This window comes from Ursus arctos, chromosome X (genome assembly GCF_023065955.2).
Source record: "Ursus arctos isolate Adak ecotype North America chromosome X, UrsArc2.0, whole genome shotgun sequence".
Classification (NCBI taxonomy): Eukaryota; Metazoa; Chordata; class Mammalia; order Carnivora; family Ursidae; genus Ursus; species Ursus arctos.
Window position 1 is genome coordinate 87959515 of NC_079873.1, and position 27021 is coordinate 87986535.

Below are 27021 nucleotides of genomic sequence, written 5' to 3' on the forward strand. Positions count from 1 at the left end.
AGTGGTCTAGCTTCATTCCTTTGTATATGATTGTTCAGTTTTCCCAACACCACTTATTGAAGAGAATTTCCTTTTCCCATTGAATATTCTCAGTTCCTTTGTCATAAATTAATTGACATATTTGTGTGGGTTTATTTCTGAGCTCTCTAGTCTGTTCCATTAATCTATGTGTCTGCTTTTATGTCAATACCATACTGTTTTGACTACTATAGACTTGTATTATAGTTCGAAATCAGGAAACATGATACCTCCAGCTTTGTTCTTCTTTCTCAAGACTGTTTTGGCTATTTGGGGGGGTGTCTCTTATGGTTTCATGCAAGTTAATTTCTTCTTTAAATGGCAGAAAAGAAGAAAGGGAATCAATTCCTTAAACTGCTCAACTGATGACTCTGGTGGGTGAGAGCCAGGTAAGATATGTTTCCAGGGTGTTAGAGCAGACACTGAGGGGGATAAGGACAGCAGGGGACCTGGAAGATAGACCAGGAGACATGAGAGAAAATCCGAGAAACAGGAGACGCAGTGGGAGGAAGGTGGTCATGTAACCGACCAACAGGAATTCACTCCTTGGTGAGTCAAACTGCACTAGGTTGAGTTGTTGCACAAAGTAAATTTTATTTGCAGCAAATAAGGAGGTCACAGGGAATAGCTTCCAAAGCCATGAGTCCCCAAGCAAGGGTGGATGGTTTTCTTTTATTTAGGGTGAGGATGAATATTTAGATAGGGAAGCCTTGTCATTGTATGTAGAGGCAGGCATAAGGTCACAAATGTGCCTTAAGGAACCATGCCTATACATACATTGTATGTTATATAAATGAGGCTAAGGCTCCACCTTAGGTGGAGATCTTAGCATTATAATAAAGGTAGTCATCGGTCATTCTAGAGGTCACTCCATGGTCCTCTGTGCAGACTCCAAGTCAGGGGTTAAGTTAAAACTGGTCTGGATGATCTGGGAGGGCTGGAGGTCTTGTCAGGGTAGTCACTATCACTCAAAGGGCACTTTCACTGTCCATTTGTCTGAGTTAAGAGAGAAGCTGGAAAGAAGAGCTCAAGGAAAAATGTGGGACAAAGGTCTGTGAGTGCAAGCAGGTGGGCAGTAAAGGCAAGGTCTTGGAGTCTAGCTGGTGATAATAAAACTTTTGGGGTGCCAGAGTTTGTGGATTCCTTATACAACTGTGTTTTTGTCTGAAGAGCTATGTCTTCACCAACACCCTCTGATCTTTTATTTCCCTTTCCTGCCCCACCCACTGTCTTTCTTTTAAGAAGACAGACTAAGATAAGTAGTACTATAAGGAGTAGATAACACTAGAAGACCAGAGAGTGGAAGACTGTGTATCATCTTAGAGCATATGAAACAAAAGCTTTTATATATCTTTTGCTTATGATCAAATTTAGCAAGACAATGTAGGTGTCTTTATTAATGCAAGTCAAATCTAGAGGCACATTAGAATTTTCTACACACGTCCATTCCACTTACAACCTCTTCCAGAATCCTGTCAGGTTCAGCTGCCACCTTCTGTTTTTGTACCCTGATTATACTAAAAGATGGATGGGGGACGTAGGCTGAGGGTGGAAGTGAAGGAGACAAGATGCAATACTAGGTACTTTCCACGATGTTTCAGACATTTGTTTCTGAAAACAATAGAGCTAAAGTGTATCTTGAGGAGAAATTCTCAAATGACTCAATACCTACCCTCACCAATGCAGAGGGGAAAAGTCATTGTAGTCACACACAAAACCGTGAATTAGGAGATAAGCTCCATTCACAGTTCTGCCTTTCACTTGCTGTATGACCTTACACAAATCACTTTACCTATCCCTACCTCAGGGTTTCCTCATTATAAAATGGGTATATTACCATCTGCTATCCATGCACTTTTGAAAATCAGTTAGATAATATGCATGAGAACATGTTGCAGATGTGATCCATTGATGGCAGGTAGAGCCCTTACCTTAGAATAAAGTGCTACTGATAACATAGTAGTTTTACAAGGTAGTTTGAAAACAGCTATGTCCCATTAGAAGTATTTAGCTTCTCGAAATTTTCAGTGGGGCTTGTTTGGGTGATAGGCCATTGGATATGAAGGAATTCCCTAGTAGTTTTGTGAATCAAAGAGGATTTTGAAAATCACAGTGAAGCTAAAATAAATGTATTTGGAAACCAGCTGAAATGAAGTCTCCATTCAAGGGTCCTCTTCATTGTACCTTCACATTCTCAAGGCCTTTGCTTTTGTGCATCAATCTCTCTCCACTATAGGATCATTATCATCATGACTCAAGTATTTGACCAATTTAGCGAAAGCCTCTCTTAATCCTTAATACATTCTCCTCCAGCTACTGCTCAGTTTCTCTGCTTTCCCTTGTAGCAAAACTTTTTGAAAGGATTGTTTATACATGCTGCTTTCATTTTCCTCACCTCACAATTTCTCTGCTTTCCCTTGTAGCAAAACTTTTTGAACTTTTGAAAGAATTGTTTATACAGGCTGCTTTCATTTTCCTCACCTCACAATTACTCCAGTATTTATAACTGCAAAACTGCTCCTCTAGGTCACCTTTTCTGGCTGACTCCATTGGTCACTTCTCTATCCTCATCTAGCAACTTGAACCAGTATTAAACACAATTGCCTACACCCTCTTCTTCGATGTACACTCTTTCTCTTGGCTGTTGTGACCCTGCATTCTTACTTTTCTTTATATGTCTCTCTGGCTATTCTTTCTGAGTCTCCTTAGTAGGCTCTTTCTTCTCTGCAGAGGAGCACAGCAGTTAAGAACAGATTCTCAAGCCCTGCTTTCCAATATGGTAGCCCCTAGTCACACTGTGGCTATTACATTTAAATCAATAAAATTAAATAAATTAAATTAAATTAATTAACAAGATTAAATGTTTATTAAATTAAATTAAACATTCAGTCCCATCAACCTAACATTCCAATCGTTCAACAACAGCATGTGGCTAAAGGCTAACACACTGGATAGCAAGACTCAGAACATGGCAAGTCAGTTAGAACCAGGCTTCTAGAATTTGAATCCCAGCTCTGCTGATTTATCGCTGAGTGACCTTAGGCAAGTTACTTAATCTCACAGAAAAAATCCCTGCCTTCATAGAGTTTATGCTCTCTCTACAATGGGAAAATATGGCATGCCTAAAATGTAAAAGGAACATCTATAAACATTGATAGCTCTCCAAGAGATATTGGTAAGTGAAAAATGCAAGGTTCAGAGTGGTATAGTTATATAGCTAGATAGATACATAATATGATCTTGGTTGAACAAAATAAAGATATACTCATATTTTTATATTTATTAAAAATTCTGTAGAGCTACAAAAAAATTTAATGGTCCTTTTGGGGAACGGAGTCGGGGTTAGGAAAAAGACTTTGAGTTTGCATTTTAAACATTTATGTACTGTTTTATCACATACATAAATTACTTTTGATTAAAAATAATAATCTTAAATTTATATGTATATGATTTGGCATTTTTCTCGTTAGTTTGTTATACAACCATTACTGTATAACCGACTAACCCCTGGACATAGTAGCTTAAAACAACATCCATTTTATTATATCTCATGAATCTGTTGGTCACAGTTTGGTCAGGGTTCAGCTGAGAGCTATCTCCACTGCAATTGGCTTTAGCTAGAGTCATTCAGTGGTATTCAGATGGTTTGAATAGAGGACCTAGAACTGATTTACTCACATGTCTGGTGCCTTGGAAGGAATGGTTGGAAGTTTGGACTCAGCTGGGCCTCTCTCTATTTCCAAGCATTCGGGGACTTTCCATTTGGTCCCTCCAGCAGAGTAGTCAAATATTTCATATGATTGCTCAGAGATCCAAGAAACCAACATGGAAATTACAAGTTCTTTAGAGGCTAGATCTAGAATGAGCTTTATGTCACTTATGCCACACTCTATTGGTTAAAGCAGTTATAGGCCAGCCCAGATTTAGGGGATAAGTAGTAGAGATAGACCCAGGCTTTCTACTGGAAGAGCATCAGAGAATTTGTGGCCATCTTTAATCCAATACAGACATAAAGATTGCTGCCTTAATACAAGTTGTATCTTTGATAATTCAGGTTAGGACTAAAAATCATAACTGTGGATGGTTGAGGATAACTTGAATGGAAAACCAGGTAAAGAGGAGCTAAAGACACAAGTGCAACCCCTTCTACTGGAAAATGAAGGAGGCCATTCAGAGTCTCAGAGTACAATTTCTATTTTACTTACTCTCAGAATCACGTTGGCAGACTAATAATGCCTACTTCCATTGTCCTCCACATTCCCTTCATCTCTCTCAAGCAAGTCAGGGTAAGAAGCTTTTTTCCTTGGGTAGGCCTCATGTCTTTCTTGACTCTGTGAAACTTCTTATCCAAAATACAGAGTGCATAGTAGAGTATAGAGCCTACAGCAGAATCAAAGTAATGCCACCGATTGATAGTCTACCCTCCAGCACATTCTGCTTTCCTATATATTAAAGGCCACCATCCACTTTAAGTCAAATGCTGTGCTAGGTACTTTAATATATTTTTTATTATTTCATTGTAACAACAGTGGGATGGGTATTTTTTTAATGGAAAAGATGTATTATTATGATTATTAAATTTTGTTCTTCAAAATACACAAGCAAGAGAGTAGAAAAACTCACTACTGGGTGAAGTGTGAAAATTCTCATTTGGAGAAGATTTTTTGGGACAGGTATTATTATTAGCCCCCATTTTACAGAGAAGGAAGGTGAGACACAAATGTTAAGTGACTTTACCTCCACAACAAATACATAGGTGACAGAGCCTGGATAGCAACTGAGATATTTGACTCCAAAGCCTATGATCTTTCATTCTACTATGTTGCCTCTCAAGGGAAAAGAAACAAAAGTCTGTATACTGGATACCAAGGGTAGTTTTCTCCTATTTCATTCATCCATCCAAACAATATCTAAGGTGTGCCGAGGGTGCTTCCACACTACCAGGATCTCCAGAGTATTAAAGAAAGGTCTAAAGAGAAAGGCTGTACTTCTAGCATTGGTATTTCCAAACCTTGGTATTCATAACATATCATAAAATATATTTTTTAAATCTATTACATGTTTTGCTGCTGCTCCTGGCATCTCTATATTACAAGGGAACAGCTGCTGATACAGTTGGCACTGTCATGTATGTTTGGGCAGCTGACCAGGAAAGGATCAAGGATGGCACAGATTGTCTCTTCTTTTCAGCATTAACCAGAAAAGCACTAATACAGAGGCCTGTTATTGAAGAATATGGGCAGGAAATGTGGCTCATGGATAAGAGACACTTAGGCAGTTGGAAGAATTTGAAAGAGTGATTCAAAAAAGGAACTGGGAGAACTTGACTCAAGCAGGATTCAGCAATCCCTTCATCTCTAAGGATTCACAGAACAACAGTATTCAGTGCACTGAGGAGAGGGGAGCCAGAGCCCTTGGGAAGACATATGGTGCAGGGGAGAAAGGTAAATAAAGGAGAACGCAATGGAGAAAGAAACAATAAAAAATATTGAGTGAAAAGAGAAATATAATGATTCTGTGGTAAACACAATTGATGGCCATCAACTTAAAACAAAGACCGCCACACACAAAATTGCCCATTTGTGAACTCGCCCCTTGGGGGTGGTGATTAGTGCAGAACACTGCCAAATGACTATGTACAAATCATGTCTGCAATTTTTTACTTTGGCATCTTACATTAATCAAAGTAGCAACTCATTCTGTGAGGCCAATGTTACCTTCATGACAAAACCCAACAAACACATCACAAGGAAGAAATCTATAGACCAATATTTCTGATGAATATAGATACAAAAATCCTCAATAAAATGCTAACAAACCAAAGCAACATATAAAATGGATTATACACCATGGCTAGCTATGGTTTATCCCTGAAATGCAAGGTTGGTTTAACATATGAAGAGCAATCAATAAAATGCATGCGATCATCTCAGTAGTTGAAGAAAAAGTATTTGACAAAACTCATCACCCTTTCATGATGAATACACTTAACACACTAGAAATAGATAAAGAGAACTTTCTCAACCTAATGAAAGCCATGTATAAAAAAAATGGTTAACATCAGTACTTAATGGTGAAAAACTGGATGCCTTACTCCTAAGATCAGGGATAAGATAAAGATGTTTGCTCTCACCAGTTCTATTCAATGTTGTTTTGGAGGTTCTAGCCAGGGCAATGAGATAATGAGGAGAAATAAAAGATATCTAGATTGGAAATGAAGAAGTAAAACTCTCTATTCTCAGATGACATAATCTTGTATATAGAAAATCTTAAGAAATCTACCCAAAAATATCATTAGAATTAATAAAGGAGTTCAGCAAGCTTGCAGGATACAAGGTCAATATAGAAAAATCATTTGTATTTCTATACACTAACAATGAACAATCAAAATATAAAATTAAGAAAACAACTCCATTTATAATAATATCAAAAACAATACAGGGGCCTGGGTGGCTCAGTTTTAAGCATCTGACTCTTGATTTCGGCTCAAGCCATGATCTCATGGGTTGTGGTATCAAGCCCTACACTGGGCTCCGTACTCAGTGGGGAGTCTGCTTGAAGATTCTCTCCCTCTGCCCCTCCCCCACTCTCTCTCTCTCATAAATATATAAATCTTAAAAAAAAACAATACTTAGGAATATATTTCACAAAAGAAGTGTGAGACTTGTATACTAAAACCACAAAATATCATTGAAAGAAATTAAAGACGATCTAACTCAGTGGAATGTCATCTTGTGTTCTTGGATTGGAAAACTTAACATTGTGAAAGTAGCAATACTTTCCAAATTTATTTACAGATTCAACACAATCTCTATCAAAATCCCACCTGGTTTTCGTGCAAAAATTGACAAGCTGAACCTAAAATTTACATGGAAATGCAAGAGATCCAGAATAGCCAAAACAGCCTTCATGGCCTTGGGTTTGGCAATATATTCTTAGATATGACACCAAAAACACAAGAAGCAAAGGCAAAATAGACAAAATTGGATTTCATCAAAATGAAATAACTTTGTACTTCAAAGGATATCATCAAGAAAGTGAAATATGACCCACAGAATGGGAAAAAAACTACCTGCAAATCATATATCTGAAAAGGGTCTAGTTTCCAGAATACATAAAGAACTCTTACAACTCAACAACAATAACAAAAAGGGCAAATAACCCAGTTAAAAACAGGTAAAGAATTTGAATAGACATTTCTCCAAGGAAGTTTAAGAGGGATATGTCCAATAAGTAAGTGAAAAGAAGCTCAACATCATTAGTTATCAGAGAAATGCAAATTAAAATCACACAGAGATACCACTTCATACCCACAGGGATGGCTATATAATTTTTAAAAACAAAAAGTAAGTATTGGTGAAGATGTTGGGAAATTGGAACCCTTGCACGTTGCTGGTTGAAATGTAAAATGATGCAGTCACTTTGGAAGACAGCCTGGCAGTTCCTCAAAAGACTTAAACATAGATTCACACTTGACCTAGCAATCCTTCTTCTAGAAATATACACAAGAGAAGTGAAAATATATGTCCATACAAGAATGTGCACACTAATATTCATAGCAGTATTATTCATAATAGCCTGAACGTGGAAAAACCCAAGTATCCATCAACTGGTGAGTAGAGAAACAAAATTTGTTATAGCCATACAATGGAATATTATTCAGCCATGAAAAGCAGAAGTACTGATACATGCTACAAATGGATGAACTTTGAAAACAATATGCTAAGTAAAAGAAGCAGACCTAAAAACCACATATTATTTGATTCCATTTATGTGAAATTTCTAGAATAGCCAAATCTATATTGACAGTGGCTGCTGGGGCCTGGATGCAGGGGGAATGGGGAGTGACTGCTTATGGGTAAGGGGTTTCTTTTGGAATATTCTGGAATTTCATAGTAATGATGATTGCACAACTTTATGAATGTACTGAAAACCACTAATTGTAAACTTTAAAAGGGCAGATTTTATGGTTTGTGAATTGTATATCAATAAAGTTGTTATTCTAAAAAGGAGAATTATATGTCTAACAACCAAGTAGGAGAAATGTGCTAAATCTTCAATTTTCTCTGTCCTGACTGGCTGGACCAGTGGCCTCCTTCCTTTTTCTTCAGAACCTGCCCCCAAATATTTACTCATTCCTTCACCTATGGCAGAAGGTGCCAGTCAGCTATGCCCTGAGCCAGTAACACTGGACATTCCTGTGTCCACATTTGTCACATCTTCTATATAACCCTTCCTTCATGTTATATTTGTATAGTGAAAAACTCCTTTCTGCAAAAATGAGTCAAATGGGACTCAAAAAACAGTCTTGAGGCAACAGAGAGAAAGGGAAATATTGGAGCATAAGCTGTAGGGAATAGGTGGCCTCATTGTTCCAAAATCCTCCCCTATAATTGAGAATACTCAAGGAAACCTAGACATTTCGCCTTTTACTCCCTTCCAGCATAGTATGTTGGGAAAATATTTTGAAGTCTTTCAGTTGGAGACTAATTTATTCCCAGTTCACATTAGTGAACTTAAGCCATTCTCAGTGAGGATGGGCAACCATAGAAGAGTCCAGAGCTACTTCTGTCACCCATTCTAATATTTGACAGTTCTTGCCATTAACATACCAGTAACAATGTAACAATTCCCCATATTTAATCTAGGTTCCTAATGCTTGGTATAAACCAAATTACCTCTTGTTATATCCTTGGTAGAGAGTGAAAAGAGATACCGTTGATTTATAGCTGGAAAACAGTGCCTCGGAAAGAAATAGTAATAGGAACTAGGAGTTTTTTCAGAGAATGACAGATCATCGGTCTTTAACAATTTAAAATCCCCCTGTAGATACGGTTTCCCCATACTGGTCACAGGACTCTGGGTAAAAGTGCATAAAGGATGTAGAGAAATATAATTTAAAAAGAGGAGTTTAAGTCCTTTGTGAGTTAGCAAGGCCAAATGAATCTGGCCAAGCCACCACTTCCCACAAGCCAACATAATGACAGAGACTCAGACAAGCACCACTAGCAAGCAGAGTCCCCTCCAAGAGGTAAAGCACTTTGAATACTAGATTCCCAAATGAACCATCACTGCCATCCTGCCCAGGCCACCTTACCTAACCGAAATTGATTGGAGACATTCCCACATGTTTGCATTATCTCCGGGCTATTCCATCCTAAGGGGTATAATGCACAGCCTGAGCTTATCAGCAGCCCTGGAAAGAAAAGCATACATATAAGTAGAAAACATACCACAGGTCTTCTGTCACCCAAAATTTCTCTCTGGACTAGCTCAGCTCAACTTCTACCTCTTCTGTTCACTGTTTACCATTCCCCTTTAACCCTAAATATCTATGACACTACCAACTCAACAAGATTTCTTTGCCATGCCATAGGCAGTGAGTTGCTGTAGATAGTAGAGGGAACAACTTATAAAGAAAGGGCAGTTTTAGGAATTGAGACAAGCCAGTGTACTTTTTACAGCCCAGATGTTTTTGACGATGACTTATAAAGCCAAGTGGCCTCCCCAGTCAGACTCCTCTTCTACCTTGGTCTGATTTTCAAAGAATAATAATGTAGAGACTGCTACTCTTTCCTAAAATGTAGCCTTTTCTAAGAGTCAAATAGGTCCCTGCTAGTTGAAGGTAGGTCATAATTTCTATCACTTGGACTCAGCTGCCAGACTGAGATCTATAGAAAGCATACACGTTGGGTAGGCTTCTCCTGGTGAGGAGGGCACCACAATCCCTCTTCCAGAATACTTTCTTATTCTGAGAAATCATTCCAGCTTCATGCTAAGCATTTCTCCTTTATTTGGCTTCCAATACCTTCCACTGTGCCCCTTGTCTTCATGTCCATTTTGTTTAGGTTATCTGGTCACTAGAGAGAAACTGTGGGATCTTAGTGATAACCTTGCTCTTCCAATGAGAGGTACAAATCTGGGTCTGCTTGCTGACACTGCCTTCTAAGGGCAACTGCCTCATCCCCAGCTCTGGCTTACTGCCTAGGTTTATCTTTTATAACCTAAGACCCCCCCCCACCCCGTGCCTTTGGTGACAGTGGATTGGACTAAGCATTGACACCTGACACAAAAGCAATAAAATTCATTGGCTGATCAGTGATGGGTGACATCATAACCTGGCACGAAGAGATGATGAAGAGATGAACTGGGCCAGATTCTTCTTTCTGGAAATTTTAATCAAGAAACAGAGATGCTGAGCTAGTTAGCAGATAGAGCAGAAGTTACGGAAAAAACACCAAGAAGTAGAATCAAGTCTGTGTCAAGCTGAAACCAAATTCAATCCAAAGTTATGAGCAGACATCAATTCTGGGGAAGCTGAGTGAACTGATTGCTAGAGGAAGAGGATACAGTGGCATGAAGCAGACACACCATGGTGAAAAACTCCATTCTCACCCTGAAAAGAGGTAGCGAAAATCCAGTCCTTCCCAATGGCTTTCCAGTTCCACTTTCCTTGTGTTATAATAAACTCCCTTTTAGTGAGAGAACTCAAGTGAGTCTCTGCTACTTGCAACAAAGAGAGCCTAATAACAAGAACACTATACTCGGGTGCCACACCAAAGGTTATGGGAAGGTCATGTGCCACGAATATAAATGCAGAAACTAGTACATAACACAGAACCTCCGCAGAGAAGGTGTTCGATCGATGATGAATGAATGGTATATTTAGAGGTTCCAGAGCTCCCAGGCTCAGCTGGACAGTGAAAAGCAGACTACTCCCGGGACTACTGGTTTCACCTACACCTCTCTTTCTCCACTGAGGAAGATTCCAGATACACTCTGAGAAACTAATAAGCCCACTTTGTCTTAAGATGAATCCTTTCGGAAGAAGGTCACAAAGTACTCTAAGCTTGTCTGCAACATGCAACCAGCTTTTCTCAATATTCAGTGAGTCCAGAGAAAAAGATGAGGGCCTTAAGAAATAGCAAGAAAGGTTTAAATAGGGGCACCTGGGTGGCTCAGTCAGTTAAGTGTCTGCCTTCAGCTCAGGTCATGATCGTGGGGTCCTGGGATCTAGCCCACCATCTGAGCAGGGAACCCACTTCTCTCTCTCCCTCTGCCCCTCCCCCTGCTTGTGCTCTCTTCCTCTCTCTCTCAAATAAATAAATAAAAATCTTTTTAAAAAAGAGAAAGGTTTAAATAAGAAAACAGTGATAACTTTCTGACAGTGAGAGAGTGTTTAGAAACTAAAAGAATGACCAATTAAGGCTAGAAATTCCCTTCAGTGGAATGCTTAAAATTAGAAGACATTCTTATCTGTCTCATAGTCTTAAAGGAAATGAAACTGGTCACTCAAAGACTTTTCTAGGCTCTGGAATTTATCCAATGGCAATGGAACAAGACTCCTATTTGTTTAGGGGTTCTTCTGTTTTGTTCGTTTGTTTGTACCACAGATAAACTGAAATCCTAAGAGATGAGGAGGTATGAGTCAGAAAATGGAGCCCAGAGTATGCACAATGGGTTAAGGACAAAATTGGAAATGAAATCTAAGCCTTTTCCTGCTTCTAGTATATATATCCTTTGAGGGAAGAGTTACTAAAAAGTGAGCTTTTCCACACAAACTAGGAAGAAAAGAACATAAGTTTATAAAAGAACAGCAGTTCTGCTTTCCAACCTCCACATTCAGAACCCTGAGACTGGCATGAACTCTGATTTCTCAAGAAGGTATTAGTGCTGGCCAAGTGTCTGTCTCAACATGGCAAGGGGAACCTTCTACTTTCCTCAGCCCCCTCTTGTTTCTCAGACCGTACCATGTTGAGCAGCTCAGGTCAGGAATTACCTCCTCCAGGAAGCCTTTCTCAATATCCCCAAGGTGCCACCCCCAGGCTAAGTTACATATTCCTTCTCTCTGTTCCCACAGCACCCTGTGCTTACTCCTGTGATTAAAATATCCTGTGACAATATATGCTTCACAACTGATTGAGGTCTGCTTCCCTCACTAAAGTGTGTGTTCCTGGAAAGGAGGAACCCTTGGTACCTGGTACATAATGAGTGCCCAATAAATGCATCTGTTTCAGAGTATGCTCTGGTTACCTGACAGACATCTTCCTTTGCCCACGCTACCCAAGGGGGAAGCCTTCTGAAGGGATCTTCATAGCTGGGATGGGAGATCATCCTAGACACCTGATACAGCCATAGAATCTTAGAGAGGGAAAGGCTTCTGGAGATTACCTACTCCAATCCGTCCCCATTACAAATGTGGATATTGAGACTCAGAGAGGGAAAGCGATTAGCTATGGTCACATAGCCAGTTACTGGCAACACTTTTCCCCACTAATCAGAGCGATCAGCAATCCTTAGAAGCTCTGCTGTTCTAGAGACAGGCATCCAGAAATGACCACCTTTTGACAAGAATATCTCTAGCAAGTACTAGGAATCTTATAGGCATTAGATCCAGAGAGCACAACACAATGGCTTCAGAGAACAACACTGTATTATATATTTGAAAGTTATTAAGAGAGTAGATCTTAAATGTTCTCACCACACACAAAAAAAACCATAATGACGTGAGGTGATGGATGTGTTATCCAACTTTATTACGGTAATCATTTCACAATATATATGTGTATCCAATCATCACGTTGTACACCTTAAACTCCCACAGTGTTATGTGTCAATTATATTTTAATAAGATGGGAAAAAAGAACGGGTTCTGTAGTCAGTCTAGATCAAAGTTCAAATTCCAACTCTGCCACCTAGAGTCTGTGTGACTTTAGGCAAGTCACTTAATCTCTCTGTGCCTCAGTTATTTTGCCTTTAAAATGAGAATAATAGTACTCCATCTTAGAGGGCTGTTTCAAGAAATAATACTTAGAAAGTGCCTAGCATATAAGAAGGTTTGACAAAAAATGATTTTTATTAAACAGCAGCCTCTCCCTATGACTCCTCTCTCACTTTCCACCTGTATTCTCCATGCTAATTTCTTCCTCACCTCTTTGTGCTCATAAAAAATACAGCTGAAAAGTCAAATGCTCAACAGGGCTCGATTCAAAAGCTTCCTGGTTGGAGTTGTTATCTTGCAATGTTTTGTAGGCACCAAGCCAGAGACTAGAAATCTTGGCCAGGCATGTGTTCTGCCCCAGTGCGTGTGGCTCCACACTCTACCCAACCAGCCCTCCTACTCCTCCCATCCCCTATCCTCCCTCCTGCCTTTTAGACAGATGAGCGCAGTAGGTTGTACACATGCTTCGTGGAGATGTTTGACTTGTAACTGACAGCTGATTCCATCACATTTGCTCATAGCTAGAGAAAGACGTGTCCTGGGAGACGTATTTTAAAAATTAAGTCACAGGGTAATTTATTCTCAATTATGTTTGTTTCCAACAGTTCTCATCAATTTGGGATTTTGAAGATGAGCTTCAAATAGAAATGCAGAAGTCATTTGCCAGTGCCAGGACTTGCCACCTTCTGGAAGAGTGGGGCTTATTTAAAAAAAATGTAGAATCTTGGGCCTTCACCACAGATATTTGATTCGTTCACTGTAGCCTAGGAATATGCATTTCAAAAGCATCCTAGTGATGCTGGTGCATCTGGTTCTAGTACCAACACTCAAGAAAAACACCACTAAAAATATGAAGAACAGCAGCTCTGATGGCAGAGAAAACTAGTTTAAATCCCAGCCCTGCCACATACGAGCTGTAGCCCCAGCTCCCACTTCTCTAGGTACTATTGCTAGTTTTATTAGCCCTCTAAACACATATGTCCCTTGGTTCAGCTGGGTACCTTCTCATTTTCATCTGCCTCTAGAAAGGGGAACAAAAGCTCTTTAGAGTATGTTACTATCCTTACTTCCCTACTATACAGTGACCACTGGGGCTGCCATCTTGTTTCCCTTCCTCAGCTTTTCTTTCCACAAGAATCCCCTATTGCAAAATGTATGAAATGTCCTCCCCAGGGGTGCCTGGGTGGCACAGCGGTTAAGCGTCTGCCTGCGGCTCAGGGCGTGATCCCGGCGTTATGGGATCGAGCCCCACATCAGGCTCCTCTGCTATGAGCCTGCTTCTTCCTCTCCCACTCCTCCTGCTTGTGTTCCCTCTCTCGCTGGCTGTCTCGATCTCTGTCAAATAAATAAATAAAATCTTTAAAAAAAAAAAAAAAGAAATGTCCTCCCCAAACATGGTTGCTATGGTTTGAATTCACTTCTCTGACCAAGCGGAGACCCGGAGTTAAACACTCTACTCTGTTTCAGCCCTTATGGCAGGCAACCTCAACTCCCATACAAACCCTCAGACTCACCTTCTTGGACAGAACCTGGAACCCTCCTTGCAGCTACTTCCCAGCTACAGCGAACCTTCCCCTGATGCCAGAATTACTACTTCCCCATATCCCAACAGTTGTATAACCTCCTCCTAACTGCACATGCTCCATTAGGCAAATGCCAAAATCTTTGTCTCTGGGCAGAGAAAGCCCCCTCCCTGGGTGTTACCAACCCCCTGCATTCCCCCCACATCCATTCACAAGTACAAATACTGAGTGTGCAATCATTTTGTTACACTCCCCACCCGATCCCCAAATATGTGTCCAAATATGGTTATTAGGTAGTTTGAATTTACTACGGGAGCAGAAGTCTAGTATGGGTTAATTTGTTATTAATTTGCTCAATTTATTCCTTCTAGAGCAACTTCAACTCAAACACAGCAGAAAATGTGTAAGTCTGCCCTCCAGCTATAATCTCAGCTTCCCCTTCCCAGGGAGCTCCCCACTCAACTCTCCCATTCATTTGACCCCATATTCTCTCTCAGAGTTATAAGACAATTTACTTTTGTGAGAGATATTTAAAGTAGATCAGCGGAGGCTTCACACAGAGGCTGTCATTTGACATGAACTTTGAGAGATAAGCAGATGTTTATAGACAGAGATGGAAGAAAAGGGAGTTCTAGGAAAAAGCAACATTATGAATGAAACTGAGCAGAGGTTCTCAAATTTTAGCCTGTACTGGAATCATGCTGGAGAATGATAAATAACAAATCAAAGACAGTAGTTATCTTTGCTGTAGGAACAAGGGAATATGATCAGGATATGAAGGAGACTCTAACTGTATTGGTAATATTCTATTTCTTAAGCTGAGTGGTGCATACATCTGAACTATTTTATACTATATTTTAAAAAATAAATCAGTCTGAGAAGCTGTGTAAAACACAGAGAAGAAGGCATCAGTCCTGATTCGGTAGGCTTAGAATGGCGCTAACAAGCACCCCAGGTAATAATTCTTCTACAAAGTGGTTCATGGACCACTCTGAAAAACATTGTGATAGCATTTCATCTTCAAGGGGAAAAGGAAAAATCAATAGCACCAGTGCATAAAGCCCAGGGCTGAGAGTCAGGAGCCCTGACCCATATTCTCACTTTGCTCCAATTTGCTACATTTAAGTATTTGCTAGTAGCTTAACTCCTTTAAATACTATTTTCCCAAACAGAAAGCCACTTTTATCCTTGTTCAGCACGGTAAGTATAAATTAAATGATGCCAGTGAAACTCTGAAGGATTTTTCAGGAAATGCATGGTTTCCAGAGAAGATAATGGTTTTTAGAAAAATAGCTCCCTTGCCTTGATTCAGGTTCTCAGTGATCTGTCTCCAGTAGCAGCTTTCATTGAGTTTGAAGCATGTAGCATTAGGACCTTACATGGAAAAAAAACACTGGTGCCTGTCTGGGCATGTTGAATTATATCTCCTTAAAGAAAAAAAAATGTCCAGGGTGATGGTTCTCACTTGGGTTGGGGAAAGGGAACACAGCATACACATCAGAGTCACTGGAGAGATTTTTCAAAACACCAGACTTCCACCTGTTGCTATGTATATCAGAATGGGAAAGAGGATGGGAGAGATGGGGAGTCCACATTTTTTTAAGCACTCCAGGTGATCCTGATACATTCCCTACTCTAGAAAGATTCTTGGCCTCCCTCAAGTAACCCGATCCAAGATCTTACACTTTTTCCTGCCAAGAAGTTCCTTATATTTACTTCTCAACTATTTCTTCTTTGTTTAGCTCTCACTGAAGATAGAGAACAATTCACAAGCATCTTGCATATGTATACACAGGGGAATGTGAATAATGACCTTGTTCTCAGGGACCAGGGGCCAGCTGGTTGGAAACCTCAGGAGCCCCAGGGTTGAAATAATCTCCTGGCCAGATGTTTCCTTCACCGGTTGGAGCAGGGCATGAAGGTCCCTGTGGAAGGCTCTCTGGACCCTAGGCTTGTCCAGCTGGATCAGCTGCAGGTGGAACAAATGGGACCCAAGGGCCCCATCAGGTCACCTTGCTAAGTCTGACTCAGGCCAGCAGCTCTTTATTTCTTCCTGTCTCTCCCACTTCCCACCGTTCATCTCTGTGGGCTGCTGCCAAACTGGGGAACAAGAGTCAGGAGGGGGAGGGGGTAGTTCTTAATGGATACTCCATCTCTTCAGTGGTTTGGGGTCTGGCAGAGATAAACCAGACCTAAAACAAATTGGCTCCACCCCCTGATGTATTTCAGTTAATGCGCTAGCTGCCGAGAAGCCGCCAGGCCTGGAGCAACAAAATCAATTCCCCTCAGCTGAACAACAAGCTTAAACTTAACCCTCACAGCTCTTTCTCTTGTGTCTTTTATCCGTGGTGCTAAACATGCTGTTAAGGTTTGGCTTCCTGACACTGGCAGAGGGTATCTCCAAGACGTCAGATCCAAGGTCTATAAAGACCCCTGGGTAATGCTCGTGTGCCAGGGGGCTCCTAGAAAATATGATACATCCAGTCTTCACCATTCCTTCACATCTGATGTAACGTTCACAGGCACCAGTTTCTAAAAAGGCAGTAAGAATGACCCTTATTTGGCTGGTGTTACAGATGAGGAAGCTGTTGGAATTTAGCAACCTGCCCAATATCATTCACATATCCAGGGATAAACCTTGTACTACCATGCCTTGGGTCTTGACTCCTTCCATGACTGCTGCCAAATTTTATTCTTTAACTTTAAAATCCTTCCTCTAAGTATAAATATTGTGACCATGTTCCTCTGAGCACAGGTCAGAGGGGAATCATTCTATATGGGGAATCGTATGAGATGAAAAGGGTACTGATGTTCTGACTTCCTCTGTATGACACTCGCCACTCAGCCAAAGTTCTTCCCCACTCAGTCTGTGAGTGTCTAAAGCTCCATGACCTACCCACATATCTCCTCAAGAATTTCCTTTGATTTTCTCGACCAAGGAAGTGGGATCAACTAAAATGTATCATATGGAGAACCACAAGGTTTTCGTAAAAGTCTCAGCCAAGCCCAAGCAAACTGGGAACGGGAGCCACTGTTAATGGTTGGAGCCTGATGGAAGCTGTTGCTACTGGCCTTCTGATTCCTACCAGTTAACCCTTCCTCACTCTCTGCTGGCAACTCTTAGAGATCCACGTGAAGCTAAGTTGCCACTCTCAGATCAGAAGAGAAAAGGACTCAGGGTGCTAACCCGCCTGAATGGAAGCCCAGAAAAAAAAGGATGGGATGTGAATGAACCCAGCTCTCACATGTCCAACTTATCCCAACATACACTAAACATTGTCTTAGCTGTGTATTCATTCTTTTATAGTTACTGAACACCTGCTCTGTGCCAAGCAATGAACTGGGCCCTCAGACTATGAATATGAGTTGAAAAGACCACTCCTTTCTTCTGCCAGTTAAGTGTCATCTCCTGAAATAACGTGTCCATAAAAGTGCTGAGCTATGTATAGCATGCCCAAGAATTCAGATGAAAAGTGAGCCTTTTTAAGGTTCATTTGTAATATCCGTAGAGGCCCTGAAGGGAGACAAAGTCATTGGCTTAGACCAGCCTTAGTAATTGGTTCTGTACCATGGTTTTCAAGAGGGAAGAAAGAAGCTAATCTAATGATTTTCCAATATGGCCAGGAAACCATTAGTAGCTAAAGAGTGGAAAAATTCAGAGATAAGGGAGGCTAGAGTGTCCATTCATATTTAAAACTTTCACAGTGAGTCTGAGGAAAGAGGGAACCAGAAAAAAATATCACCTTAACTGGCACAACCAAAAGATTCTGGCACTTTTTTATAAGCAGGTCAGGAAACCATGATATCTTAGCTCAGGGTTTCTTGACCTTGGCACTATTGACATTTTGCGCTGGATACTTCTTTGTCATTAGAAGTGGAAAGCTGTCGTGTTCTTGTTCCCTCACCTTTACCCACTGGATGTCAATAGCACACCCCCCGAGTTGTGGTAATCAAAATTGTCACAAAGAGATTACCAAATGTCCAGGGTGGGGTGAGAATCAGCCCCTGTTGAGAACCACTGTTTTTGTTCACCACTATCACCTCACTCTGTGGCCACCTAAATACAGTCATTAGAGAGAAGAAAGAAAATTAGGATCTGCGCTATCTTGCCAATGAACAAATTCAAAGAAGGAAGGGAGATGAACACAGGAAAGGCCACTGTCATTTGCCCATGGCCAGAGGGCAACCCAGGGCAAGAGCCAGAAGTGGGATCCAAGTTTCCTGGCTCCAGTCACCACACTATACTGCTAATGGAGATGATAATGATCATAAATTGAGTAATGATTCTAAAACTTCCTGAGCAACGACCACCACTTCAGCAGTAGGTTCTACTAGCACGTTTTCCCAGTGCACCATCCCGGTATAAAATATCATTCACATATTCACACACAGATTTGCCTGTCTGTCTAAACTTGCTTTTTCTTCTTATAAAGTTCAAATTAAACTGCCCCTGGTGCCTTCCTGCAGTTGCCATTTTTGCATTTGGCCCTTTCCTGGCCCATCTATGCATTACCAGCATCCCACGTCTTCTGCACTAAATTTAGAGGGAGACTGAATGAGGGAAAAATAAGTAGGGTGGTCAGGGCCCTAAGAAATTGGGATAGACTGCTAATGGCTACCAGACAGGGCTAACCTTAGATGTAGGCCAAATTAGCAGTCACCTACAGTCTGTCTGGTACCTAGCATTTCACTTTTAGAGCTATATTTCTTCGGCGAGGACTGTACATCAAACTTGCTAGTAATTAGCACTTGCATCTATATCTATCACTGTCCTCTGAGATAACTATCAGAGATCAAGGCTCTTAGAGATCAAGTGTATTTAGAGTATATGTTGCTGTCCCTGGCAAGTGGACCTGGATAATATCATTAAATGGGCACTGTTCATGCAGAAGAAGGTGATAAAAATGGAGGGCTAACAAACCAGATGTCAACGTTGCTGCTAGCCAATTTTGCTGTGAATAAAGTCCTGGTATAGATGGCCCCTTGGGGACGCCTAGGCTAGGTGTTTCAAATGAGTCCCCATTCATAGCCTTTGGGTTGGATAAAGGGGAGGGGCTGAGAGTGGGTTTCTCCATAAAGAAACACGTCCCACCGCCACTCCCACCACCAAACTCCACAACCTACCCAACCCCAGCAACAGTCTTACCTCCCACGAACTGTGCTGCTCCCATGCAACGTCCCATCATTCTGGAGATGAGCTCCTCCATGCAGCAGCCCAGGACAGCAGCCAGTGCCACGAGGAGCAGCAGAGCACAGCCGGCTCCTGTCACCACCGTGCACATCTGCCAGGCCAGGCTTGGGATGGCACTGAAGCTGGCATAGCGCCCACACTCTTCCACCATGATCAGACTGTGCCCCTCTCCCCGCACAGGGTAGTTGCACCTCCGGAATGTGCTGAATGACACTGGCTTCCCCAGCTGGGATCCAAAGAGCCAGTAAGGCAGGAAGTAACTGGTAGAACTGGCCACAGCAGTAACAAGGGACAGGAAGGCCCAGAGGGTCCCCACCAGGGTCAGGCTGCTCCTCATGGTCCCAGGTTTCTCTGCAGGGATGGGGAGATGAGTGGGGTCACAGCACCGAATGCAGAAAGTTAGCATGTAGGCTCCATTGACCTATTTTTCCTCTGGCTGGCCAGTCCTAGGGCTCATTTATGGACCACCTGGCCATTGCTTTTGGATAAGATTATTCTCTCGAGGCCCATTTAGGTCCTTCTAGGATTCCACTTTCCAGCACTTTTCCCATCTTCCCTTCCTCCCACCTGATTCAGAGTTCTAGGCTCTCTAGGCTGCAATGGAAGAACCATAGAACTGAATTAGTGACTGTTCTGCCAACTCAAATGCAGCCTAATTGGACAGCTTTCAACTCTTGACATCTAGCATGAAACGAGTGGCAGGAGCTGAAGCCGGAATGAAACCAAGGCAGCCCAGAGAATCCTCAGCTTCCAGTGGAATGGCCTTGCTAGCCTGGGGGCCTGGAAGGAGATGATCTCTCAAGAGGGTCAGAAACCAAGTTGCTTTCAGAGAATGAAGGAAGAAGGAAGACAACTCATGGGGCTGCCTCTCCTTGAAGGGAGACATGGGAAGCAGAGCTCACTATGGAGTTACAGGATGTGCCCATGTGACCTATGTAGTGCATCAATATGAGCTGTTCATGGGGTTGAAATGTGTAGAATAAAACTAGGGGTGCCTGTCTTACACCCGACGCTTGTCACGGAGTGAGCACTGTTCCGTCACTTTTCCCAAAAAACAATATGGGAGGCAACTTTCCAACCAGGGAGAGCTGTTTAACTCTAAACAGGCTACTAAGAAAACCTGCCTCATCCCTTGCTCAGTATAGTCAGGAAAGCTTCTCCTTTCTCTGAAATGGATTAGGTAGCCCCTGCCTGGCAGTAGGAACATACGTATATAGATGTAAGGACCTTTCAAGGTGCTTTCTGAAATAAGTAATCTCAGATTCAAGACACTGAGAGTTTTTTCAGATCTAATCTCCACAGCCCAGCTCACAAATGGCTTTCACAGACCCCTCTGTCGAAAATCAACCACTTCCCTCCCAACTCCATTAATCTGCCATTGCTTTCTGGCCTCAATTAGGGCAGAGACCACACTGCAGCTTGATGACAGCACTGTGAATGTCTCCAGCAGGCAGATGGTGGAGTATATTTCGGAACCATCTCCATGATTCATCACCGTTTCTTAAAGCTACAGGTGGTGGGAGTGGGGTTCAGCAGTGGGGGACACAAGGTAAGGGGGGTACAGGCACTGGCTATACGGGGCTACAATACTGCCAGTCTGGGACATTGTCAGGAACAAGCAGCAGTTGTACTCAGGGTCTCGAGGACTATGCCCAGCTGTAGGCCTTTTCCCAAGCACCATTAAACAGTGCCTCACACAGAGTAGAAACTCCAACTCATGTTTGTCTAATGAAACCCATTTCATAGAAGCAGCCAATTTCCAGGCTGGCAGGGACCTTAATGAATCACCTAATTCAACCTTCTTGTTTTACATATGGGGGAGCATGGCCCAGTAAGGGAGGAAATCATTTCCCCCAAGTCACAGAATAAGTTAGCAAGCAGCAAAGCCGGAATAAGAAACCCGATCTGCAGATTCCTGGGCCAGTACGCTTCTACCATGTAGTACTAACACCCCTCCCCCCATCACTTTGCAGACTGGAATCCGAAGAGGAAGTGATTTACCCAAGGGTAAAGGGCTAGTGAGGTACACTGGCCAGACCAGAGCCCAGTTATTTGATTCTTAGCATAACTCTCTGTTTTCAGTCCACCACAATTCCCCTCCTGAAACACATGTATTGTGTGCTATGTGTTTTGTGCAGGAAGGGAGAAGAGATCATACATTGCAGGTGCTTACTTTGGAATGCTAGGGCTTGGGAAGAAAGTGCCCTGAGCTGGGCCCCTGGGAATGAGGCTTTGTGCCTGAGGGGGGCGGGGTAAGAAGAAGATGTGATGAGGGATTGAAAGCCAATGGGAGGAGAAGTGGAACTAGTTTTAAGTAATTGCTGTTAGAAAACAGGTATGCTTGGCCGCAATGAGGTCATGCCTCTGCTTGTTATATTAGAGTTTGTAAGATTATGAAAAGTGCAAGCAACCTTCTGTTATGGTCTCACTTGCCGGTGAAGAAGCCAGGCGGCAGGATGAGAGGAAACCAGCTGACAAACGCTTAGGGCTGCATCATCCTATTCCCTTCCCAAGCCATTATTTCATGAACTCTGCCCAACGACCTTCCCTGTTGGGTAAGGTGTCACCCTCAATGTACAAATGAGCACGGTGAGGGTCAGAAAACTGAGTGACTTGCCCAAGGTTGCATAGTACTTTAATGGCACAGCCATGACTTCCCACCTCTCATTCACCCACCGCCTTCCCCCCATGTTCTCCTTTATCACCCCAATGGTATTACGATGAAAGGTCTCCATGGTTTCCCAGCCAGGATTCCAAAAAATGTTTAGTAATGGAGAAAGAGTTAGAGAGACAGACTGGGAAGGTAGGAGGAAGGCCACTTTCTCTAAGCAGTGTGGAAACCAGCGGAACAAGAGAATTAGCTGTTTCAAGCTTAGCAACTCTAGTCAGAACCAACCCCATATGTTGCCCATAAATGTCATCACCTTGAGATCAAAAGTCCCAGTATGACAACCAGTAGAAGGGCAGAGAATTTCAGGTGGAGAAAAAAACTGTATCAGTGAGTGTTACCTAGACTATATTAGAAATAAGAGGTGGGGTTCTGACATAAGATTATGATCATCTGGGGGCACCTGGGTGGCTCAGTCGGTTAAGTGTCAGACTCTTGTTTTTGGCTCATGTCATGATCTCAGGGTGGTGAGATCAAGCCCCATACCGAGCTCCATGCTCAGTGCACAGTGGCTAGAAATTCTCTCTCTCTCCCTCTCTCTGCCCCTCCCCCACTGGTGTGTGTACATGCGTGCGTGCGCACTCACTCTCTCAAATACATAAATAAATACAATCTTTATTTTGAGAGAGAGTGTGTGTGTGCAGGCATTGCAGGGGGTTGGGGAGGGGCAGAGGAACAGGGAGAGAAAGAATCTCAAGCAGACTCCATGCTGAGTGTGGAGCTAGATGCAGGGCTCGATCTCACGACCCTGAGATCATGACCTGAGCTGAAACCAAGAGTCAGAGGTTTAACCGACTGAGTCACCCAGGTGCCCCAATAAATAAAATCTTTTATTTATTTTTAAAAAATTGTTAAAAAAAGATTATCATCATCTGTGACAAATCAGGCTGTTTATAAAACTACAATACTACTAACCACTGTCACCATAATTTTATTTTTAAAATGGAATTTTGAAGCCAAGATGTAAGAAGGCAGAATCACAAAATCCAGTTTAAATTTCATATGCTCAGCTTTAGAGAAACTCATTGGCTTTCAGAATTTAAATACATTTAACTTCAGGAAAACTCACTGTCCTTATTTCACTGAGGACTAGGATGACCAATCATGCCAGCTCTCCTGGGACTGAAGGATTTCCTGGGATGTGGGACTTACAGTGACAGAACTAGGAAAGTTAGTCACCCTATGCAGGCCTAGAGGTGTGGTGAGCCAGCACTGTCTGTGGACAGCAAGCTGAACATCACTGCCACAGATAATTCTTTAGCGTTCTCTCTCCAGGACTCCAACAATATGAAGTTAAAAGGGACCATGGCATTAAACGATGGAGAGATGAAGCCTATGTATTTTGAATGTAAACCTTTCTGAATCATAGATGTTACCTCATGCAGTCAAGGAAGAGAGCTCAGAGATCCAATTGCTCAATGTTTTCTGAGCACAGAATCAGTCCCACTTCAGCTTCGCCTGTGGCTGGACAGGGAGGCATTGGGCCATGTGGAGTCTAGGCAGGCACACTGCTACATGTTCACAGGTGCCGGACGGGGAAGTGCATTCAGGCAAATGCTTTTAGTTCCTGTATGGCCTGCAGTGGACGTCCCTCCATGACAGTCCTCCAAAGCAATCCAAGTTCATTCCCAGGAACTAGCCAAGTCTCTTTGCATGCACATAAATAAAAATCATATGCAGTGCTATACTTCATTCCATCTTTATTCTTCCCGTGTATGTCATGTATGCAATGGTTCTGTTTCCCTGTCCTGGAATTCTAGCCACACAGCTACACTGGATTTCAGAAACCAAGAACTCAACCCTGGCGCTCCTGCTAGTTGGTCCAGTAACAAGACATTGATAGGATTCTTGCTGACCCTCTCTTTAGGTGTCACATGGTCCCTTATCCCTTAGTTTCTCTGTCTTCTAAGTGGGTCACGTGCCTATTTCTGAGAGTGGTTGTTAAGATGCAGTGAGTGTGGCCCGAAAGCTGTGACAACCAGGGTGGAAGCACGAAGTGTGTTCTGCACTTACTGTCCTTACTGAAGGCTAATGCTCTCTAATCTTTAGAGTTTTGGTCGTCCTTCTAATGCAGACTGAAGGGTAGGAAGCACTTCAACCTTTTGAAGCAGGAAACCCACCTAAGCCATATACGTCAAATGGTTATCTATATTGCTTTTAAAGAACTCTAGAAAAGGGGACTGTCCGATTTTTCTCAGTAGCTTAACAGCTCTCACTGTCAATAAATCATTCATTACATCTCATTTGAAACCTTTTCTGCTGTAACATAAGGCCAATTCCTTTGGTCGCATCCTCAGAGGGAATGGAGAAGAGCTTGGCTAGTCTTCCAGATGAGAGCCCTTAATCAACTCAGATTGCTGGGAGCTTACCTTTAGCCTCTTTCCCCCCAAAATGAGCACTCTATCTCTCTCTGTGGCGTCTCATTGCCAAGTCTTTAATTTGTTCTCACCTTTTCACTCTCATGTGTACATACTCATACATAGGCACTTAGTATCAGTGAAACTGGAAAAACTGCTCTTACTTTTTCTGGGTGGAGGAAAAGAAACCAATCTTTCCTTTACCTCACTTTCTCCCCAGTCCTCACAGACAAAGACTCAAATATTTTTTCTCCACTTGAGCTTGTCATACAACTTTTGAGTTAAGGAAAGCACTACCTTATCAAATGTAACAGGGTCCAGGCAAAGCAGCCAGTGAGTTCATAACCAGAATACGAAGTGGTCAGAAAGAGCGTCTCTGACTTGCAGTTGCTAAGGAAAGCATGGCTGCAAGACGACTGGTTTCAGACTGGTCTGTGAGGAGCAGCTTTGTTGGCACTGGTGTTGGCAAAGGAATAGGAACAGGCCTTTCTCCTCATGCCCCCCAGATGGTGTGCATTGCCTACCTGCCAACCCTGTTACAAATACATCATACTCAGTGTTGAGACTTTTGTAGGAAATGAGCAAGATCCACAGGCATATGTTTCCAGTGGTAAATAGAGCCACACTCCAGGGAAATGTCTTTGCCCAATGTGATTCCTTGTATCAAGTTGAGTATATAAGCAGCCTGAACCTGAATATTCTAGATCTTTCTGCTTCAGACACAGCCTCAAAAAGAATGTACTACCTCTTCCCAAGTACTTCTCTCCTCATTTTCTGCCACTTGAGTCCTTCAGGAGTTATTCCTCCTCTGTATATCTCCGCAATGGGAGTTACTCTGAGTTCTCCTATGCCTGAAATCATCTCATGATGTAGTTACTCCAAGGGCTTTATCTCCCATTTGTATCTTGGCGACTCAAAGAAAAACTCACTTTTTAAAGCTTTATCAATGTGTAATTGGTATACAAAACATTGTACACATTTGGCGCATACATCTCAATGAGTTTGGACATATGCTTATATTTGTACCACCATCACCACAAAGTACTAAAACATTCATAACCTTCAAAAAGTTCCATGTATTGGTTTTGTGTGTGTGTGTGTGCGTGTGTGTGTGTGTGTGTGTGTGTGTGTGCGTGTTAAGAATACAATGTGAGATCTATCCTCTTAATTTATTTTAAAGTGCATAACACTGTACTGTTAATTTTAGAAACAAAGTTATATGGAAGATCTCTAGAATTTACTTATCTAGCATGACTGAAACTTTATACCCATTGAACAACAAGTTCCTATTCCCCCCTCCCCACCAGTCCCAGGCACCACTATTCTACTCTGCTTTATATTTCACTTTTGACCTAAGCCTTGTCTCTCAAATTCCTCAGCTGTCATGCTTGCTGATCTCTTTCTAAGCCTTTTCTTTTCTTCCCTCCTCTTTTATTCTGGAGTAGAAAGATTAGCAAAACTAGTTGTGTTGGCTTTATTTATTTATTTGCCTCTGAGATGTTCACCTGCAGGTGAGGAAGTTGAAGGCAGGAAGTTAGAGAGTATGTGGAGCTGGAACACCAGCTGAGTCACTGACAACCTAATAATAATAATCAAGTTGGCTGTGCAGACAGAGAGAGCCCTTACAAAGAACCTCCATGGGCTATTCCCTGTCTCCAGAGTTTGAGGTTGGAAAGGTGAGAATTAGAATGATTTCCCTAAATTTCATATGAACTTCTCCCTTCCCTGAAAAAAGAGTGGTGCTCACTGAGCTCCCCACTTGTCTTCTGCTTTGGAAACTGAGGTGCCAATTTGAGCTCTTCATCCCAGTTCTTATTCTGGCTGGACAGATGCCACCACCTTCAGTGATCACTTGGTCAGCTAGGAGTCCCATCCACCAGTTAGAAACCATTCCTACCAGCCTGCTCTGGCAAGACACTGTTAAGCCCCAGCAACAGTGGGCTAACTGGTACTGCATCTCCCCACACCCTTAGGTTCATGGTCCCAGCCCTGCTACTATTGCCCTGTAGACCCTTTACCTGTGGCCTCAGAGGGGAATAGAATGCCACCTCAGCTGACTACCTCCATTCAGTGAACTGGCCAGTATACGAAGAAGGTGGGATGGATGCTTCTCCAACCACTTCGGCAGACATGAGAGGCGGTGTGGCATATTAAGAGCATTTCTCAAAATGGTGGCCCCAACCCCTCTGCATTAGAATCACCCTCAGTGCTTGTTTAAAATGCAGACTGTGTAACACTCCTTCTGAGAGTCACTGAATTACAATTTACGAGATTTGCAGTTTTGAAAAATTCTCAATTGATTCTTATGGAAACTAAAGATTGAGAAATACTATTTTAGTGGAAAAGGGTCCAGATTTTGGAATCAGATCTGAGATAGGGTTGTGATGTCTTCCCCTTACAGGTTACGCGAACTTGAGAGGATCACTCAAAACCTCACGGTTTCAGTTTTATCTATAAAATGGAGATGATTAAACATAGTTCAAGTAAAATGACATCTGTGAAACACCTAACACCCGGGTAGGTGCCCATTATTCTCCCCTCTA

At 42.1% G+C, this 27021-nt stretch overlaps 1 protein-coding gene across 1 annotated transcript in view; it reads right to left on the reverse strand.

Annotated features, from left to right (window-relative positions):
• The window catches only part of LHFPL1 (LHFPL tetraspan subfamily member 1), a 46521-nt gene that overhangs the window by 18446 nt on the left and 1054 nt on the right, over positions 1 to 27021 (reverse strand). Inside the window, exons 2-3 of the mRNA XM_026478849.4 lie at positions 19409 to 19804; positions 9116 to 9214 (exon numbers count right to left, since the gene is read on the reverse strand). Coding sequence (XP_026334634.1) covers positions 9116 to 9214; positions 19409 to 19790 — 481 coding nt within the window. The 5' untranslated portion in view covers positions 19791 to 19804. The remainder of the gene's footprint in view (positions 1 to 9115; positions 9215 to 19408; positions 19805 to 27021) is intronic.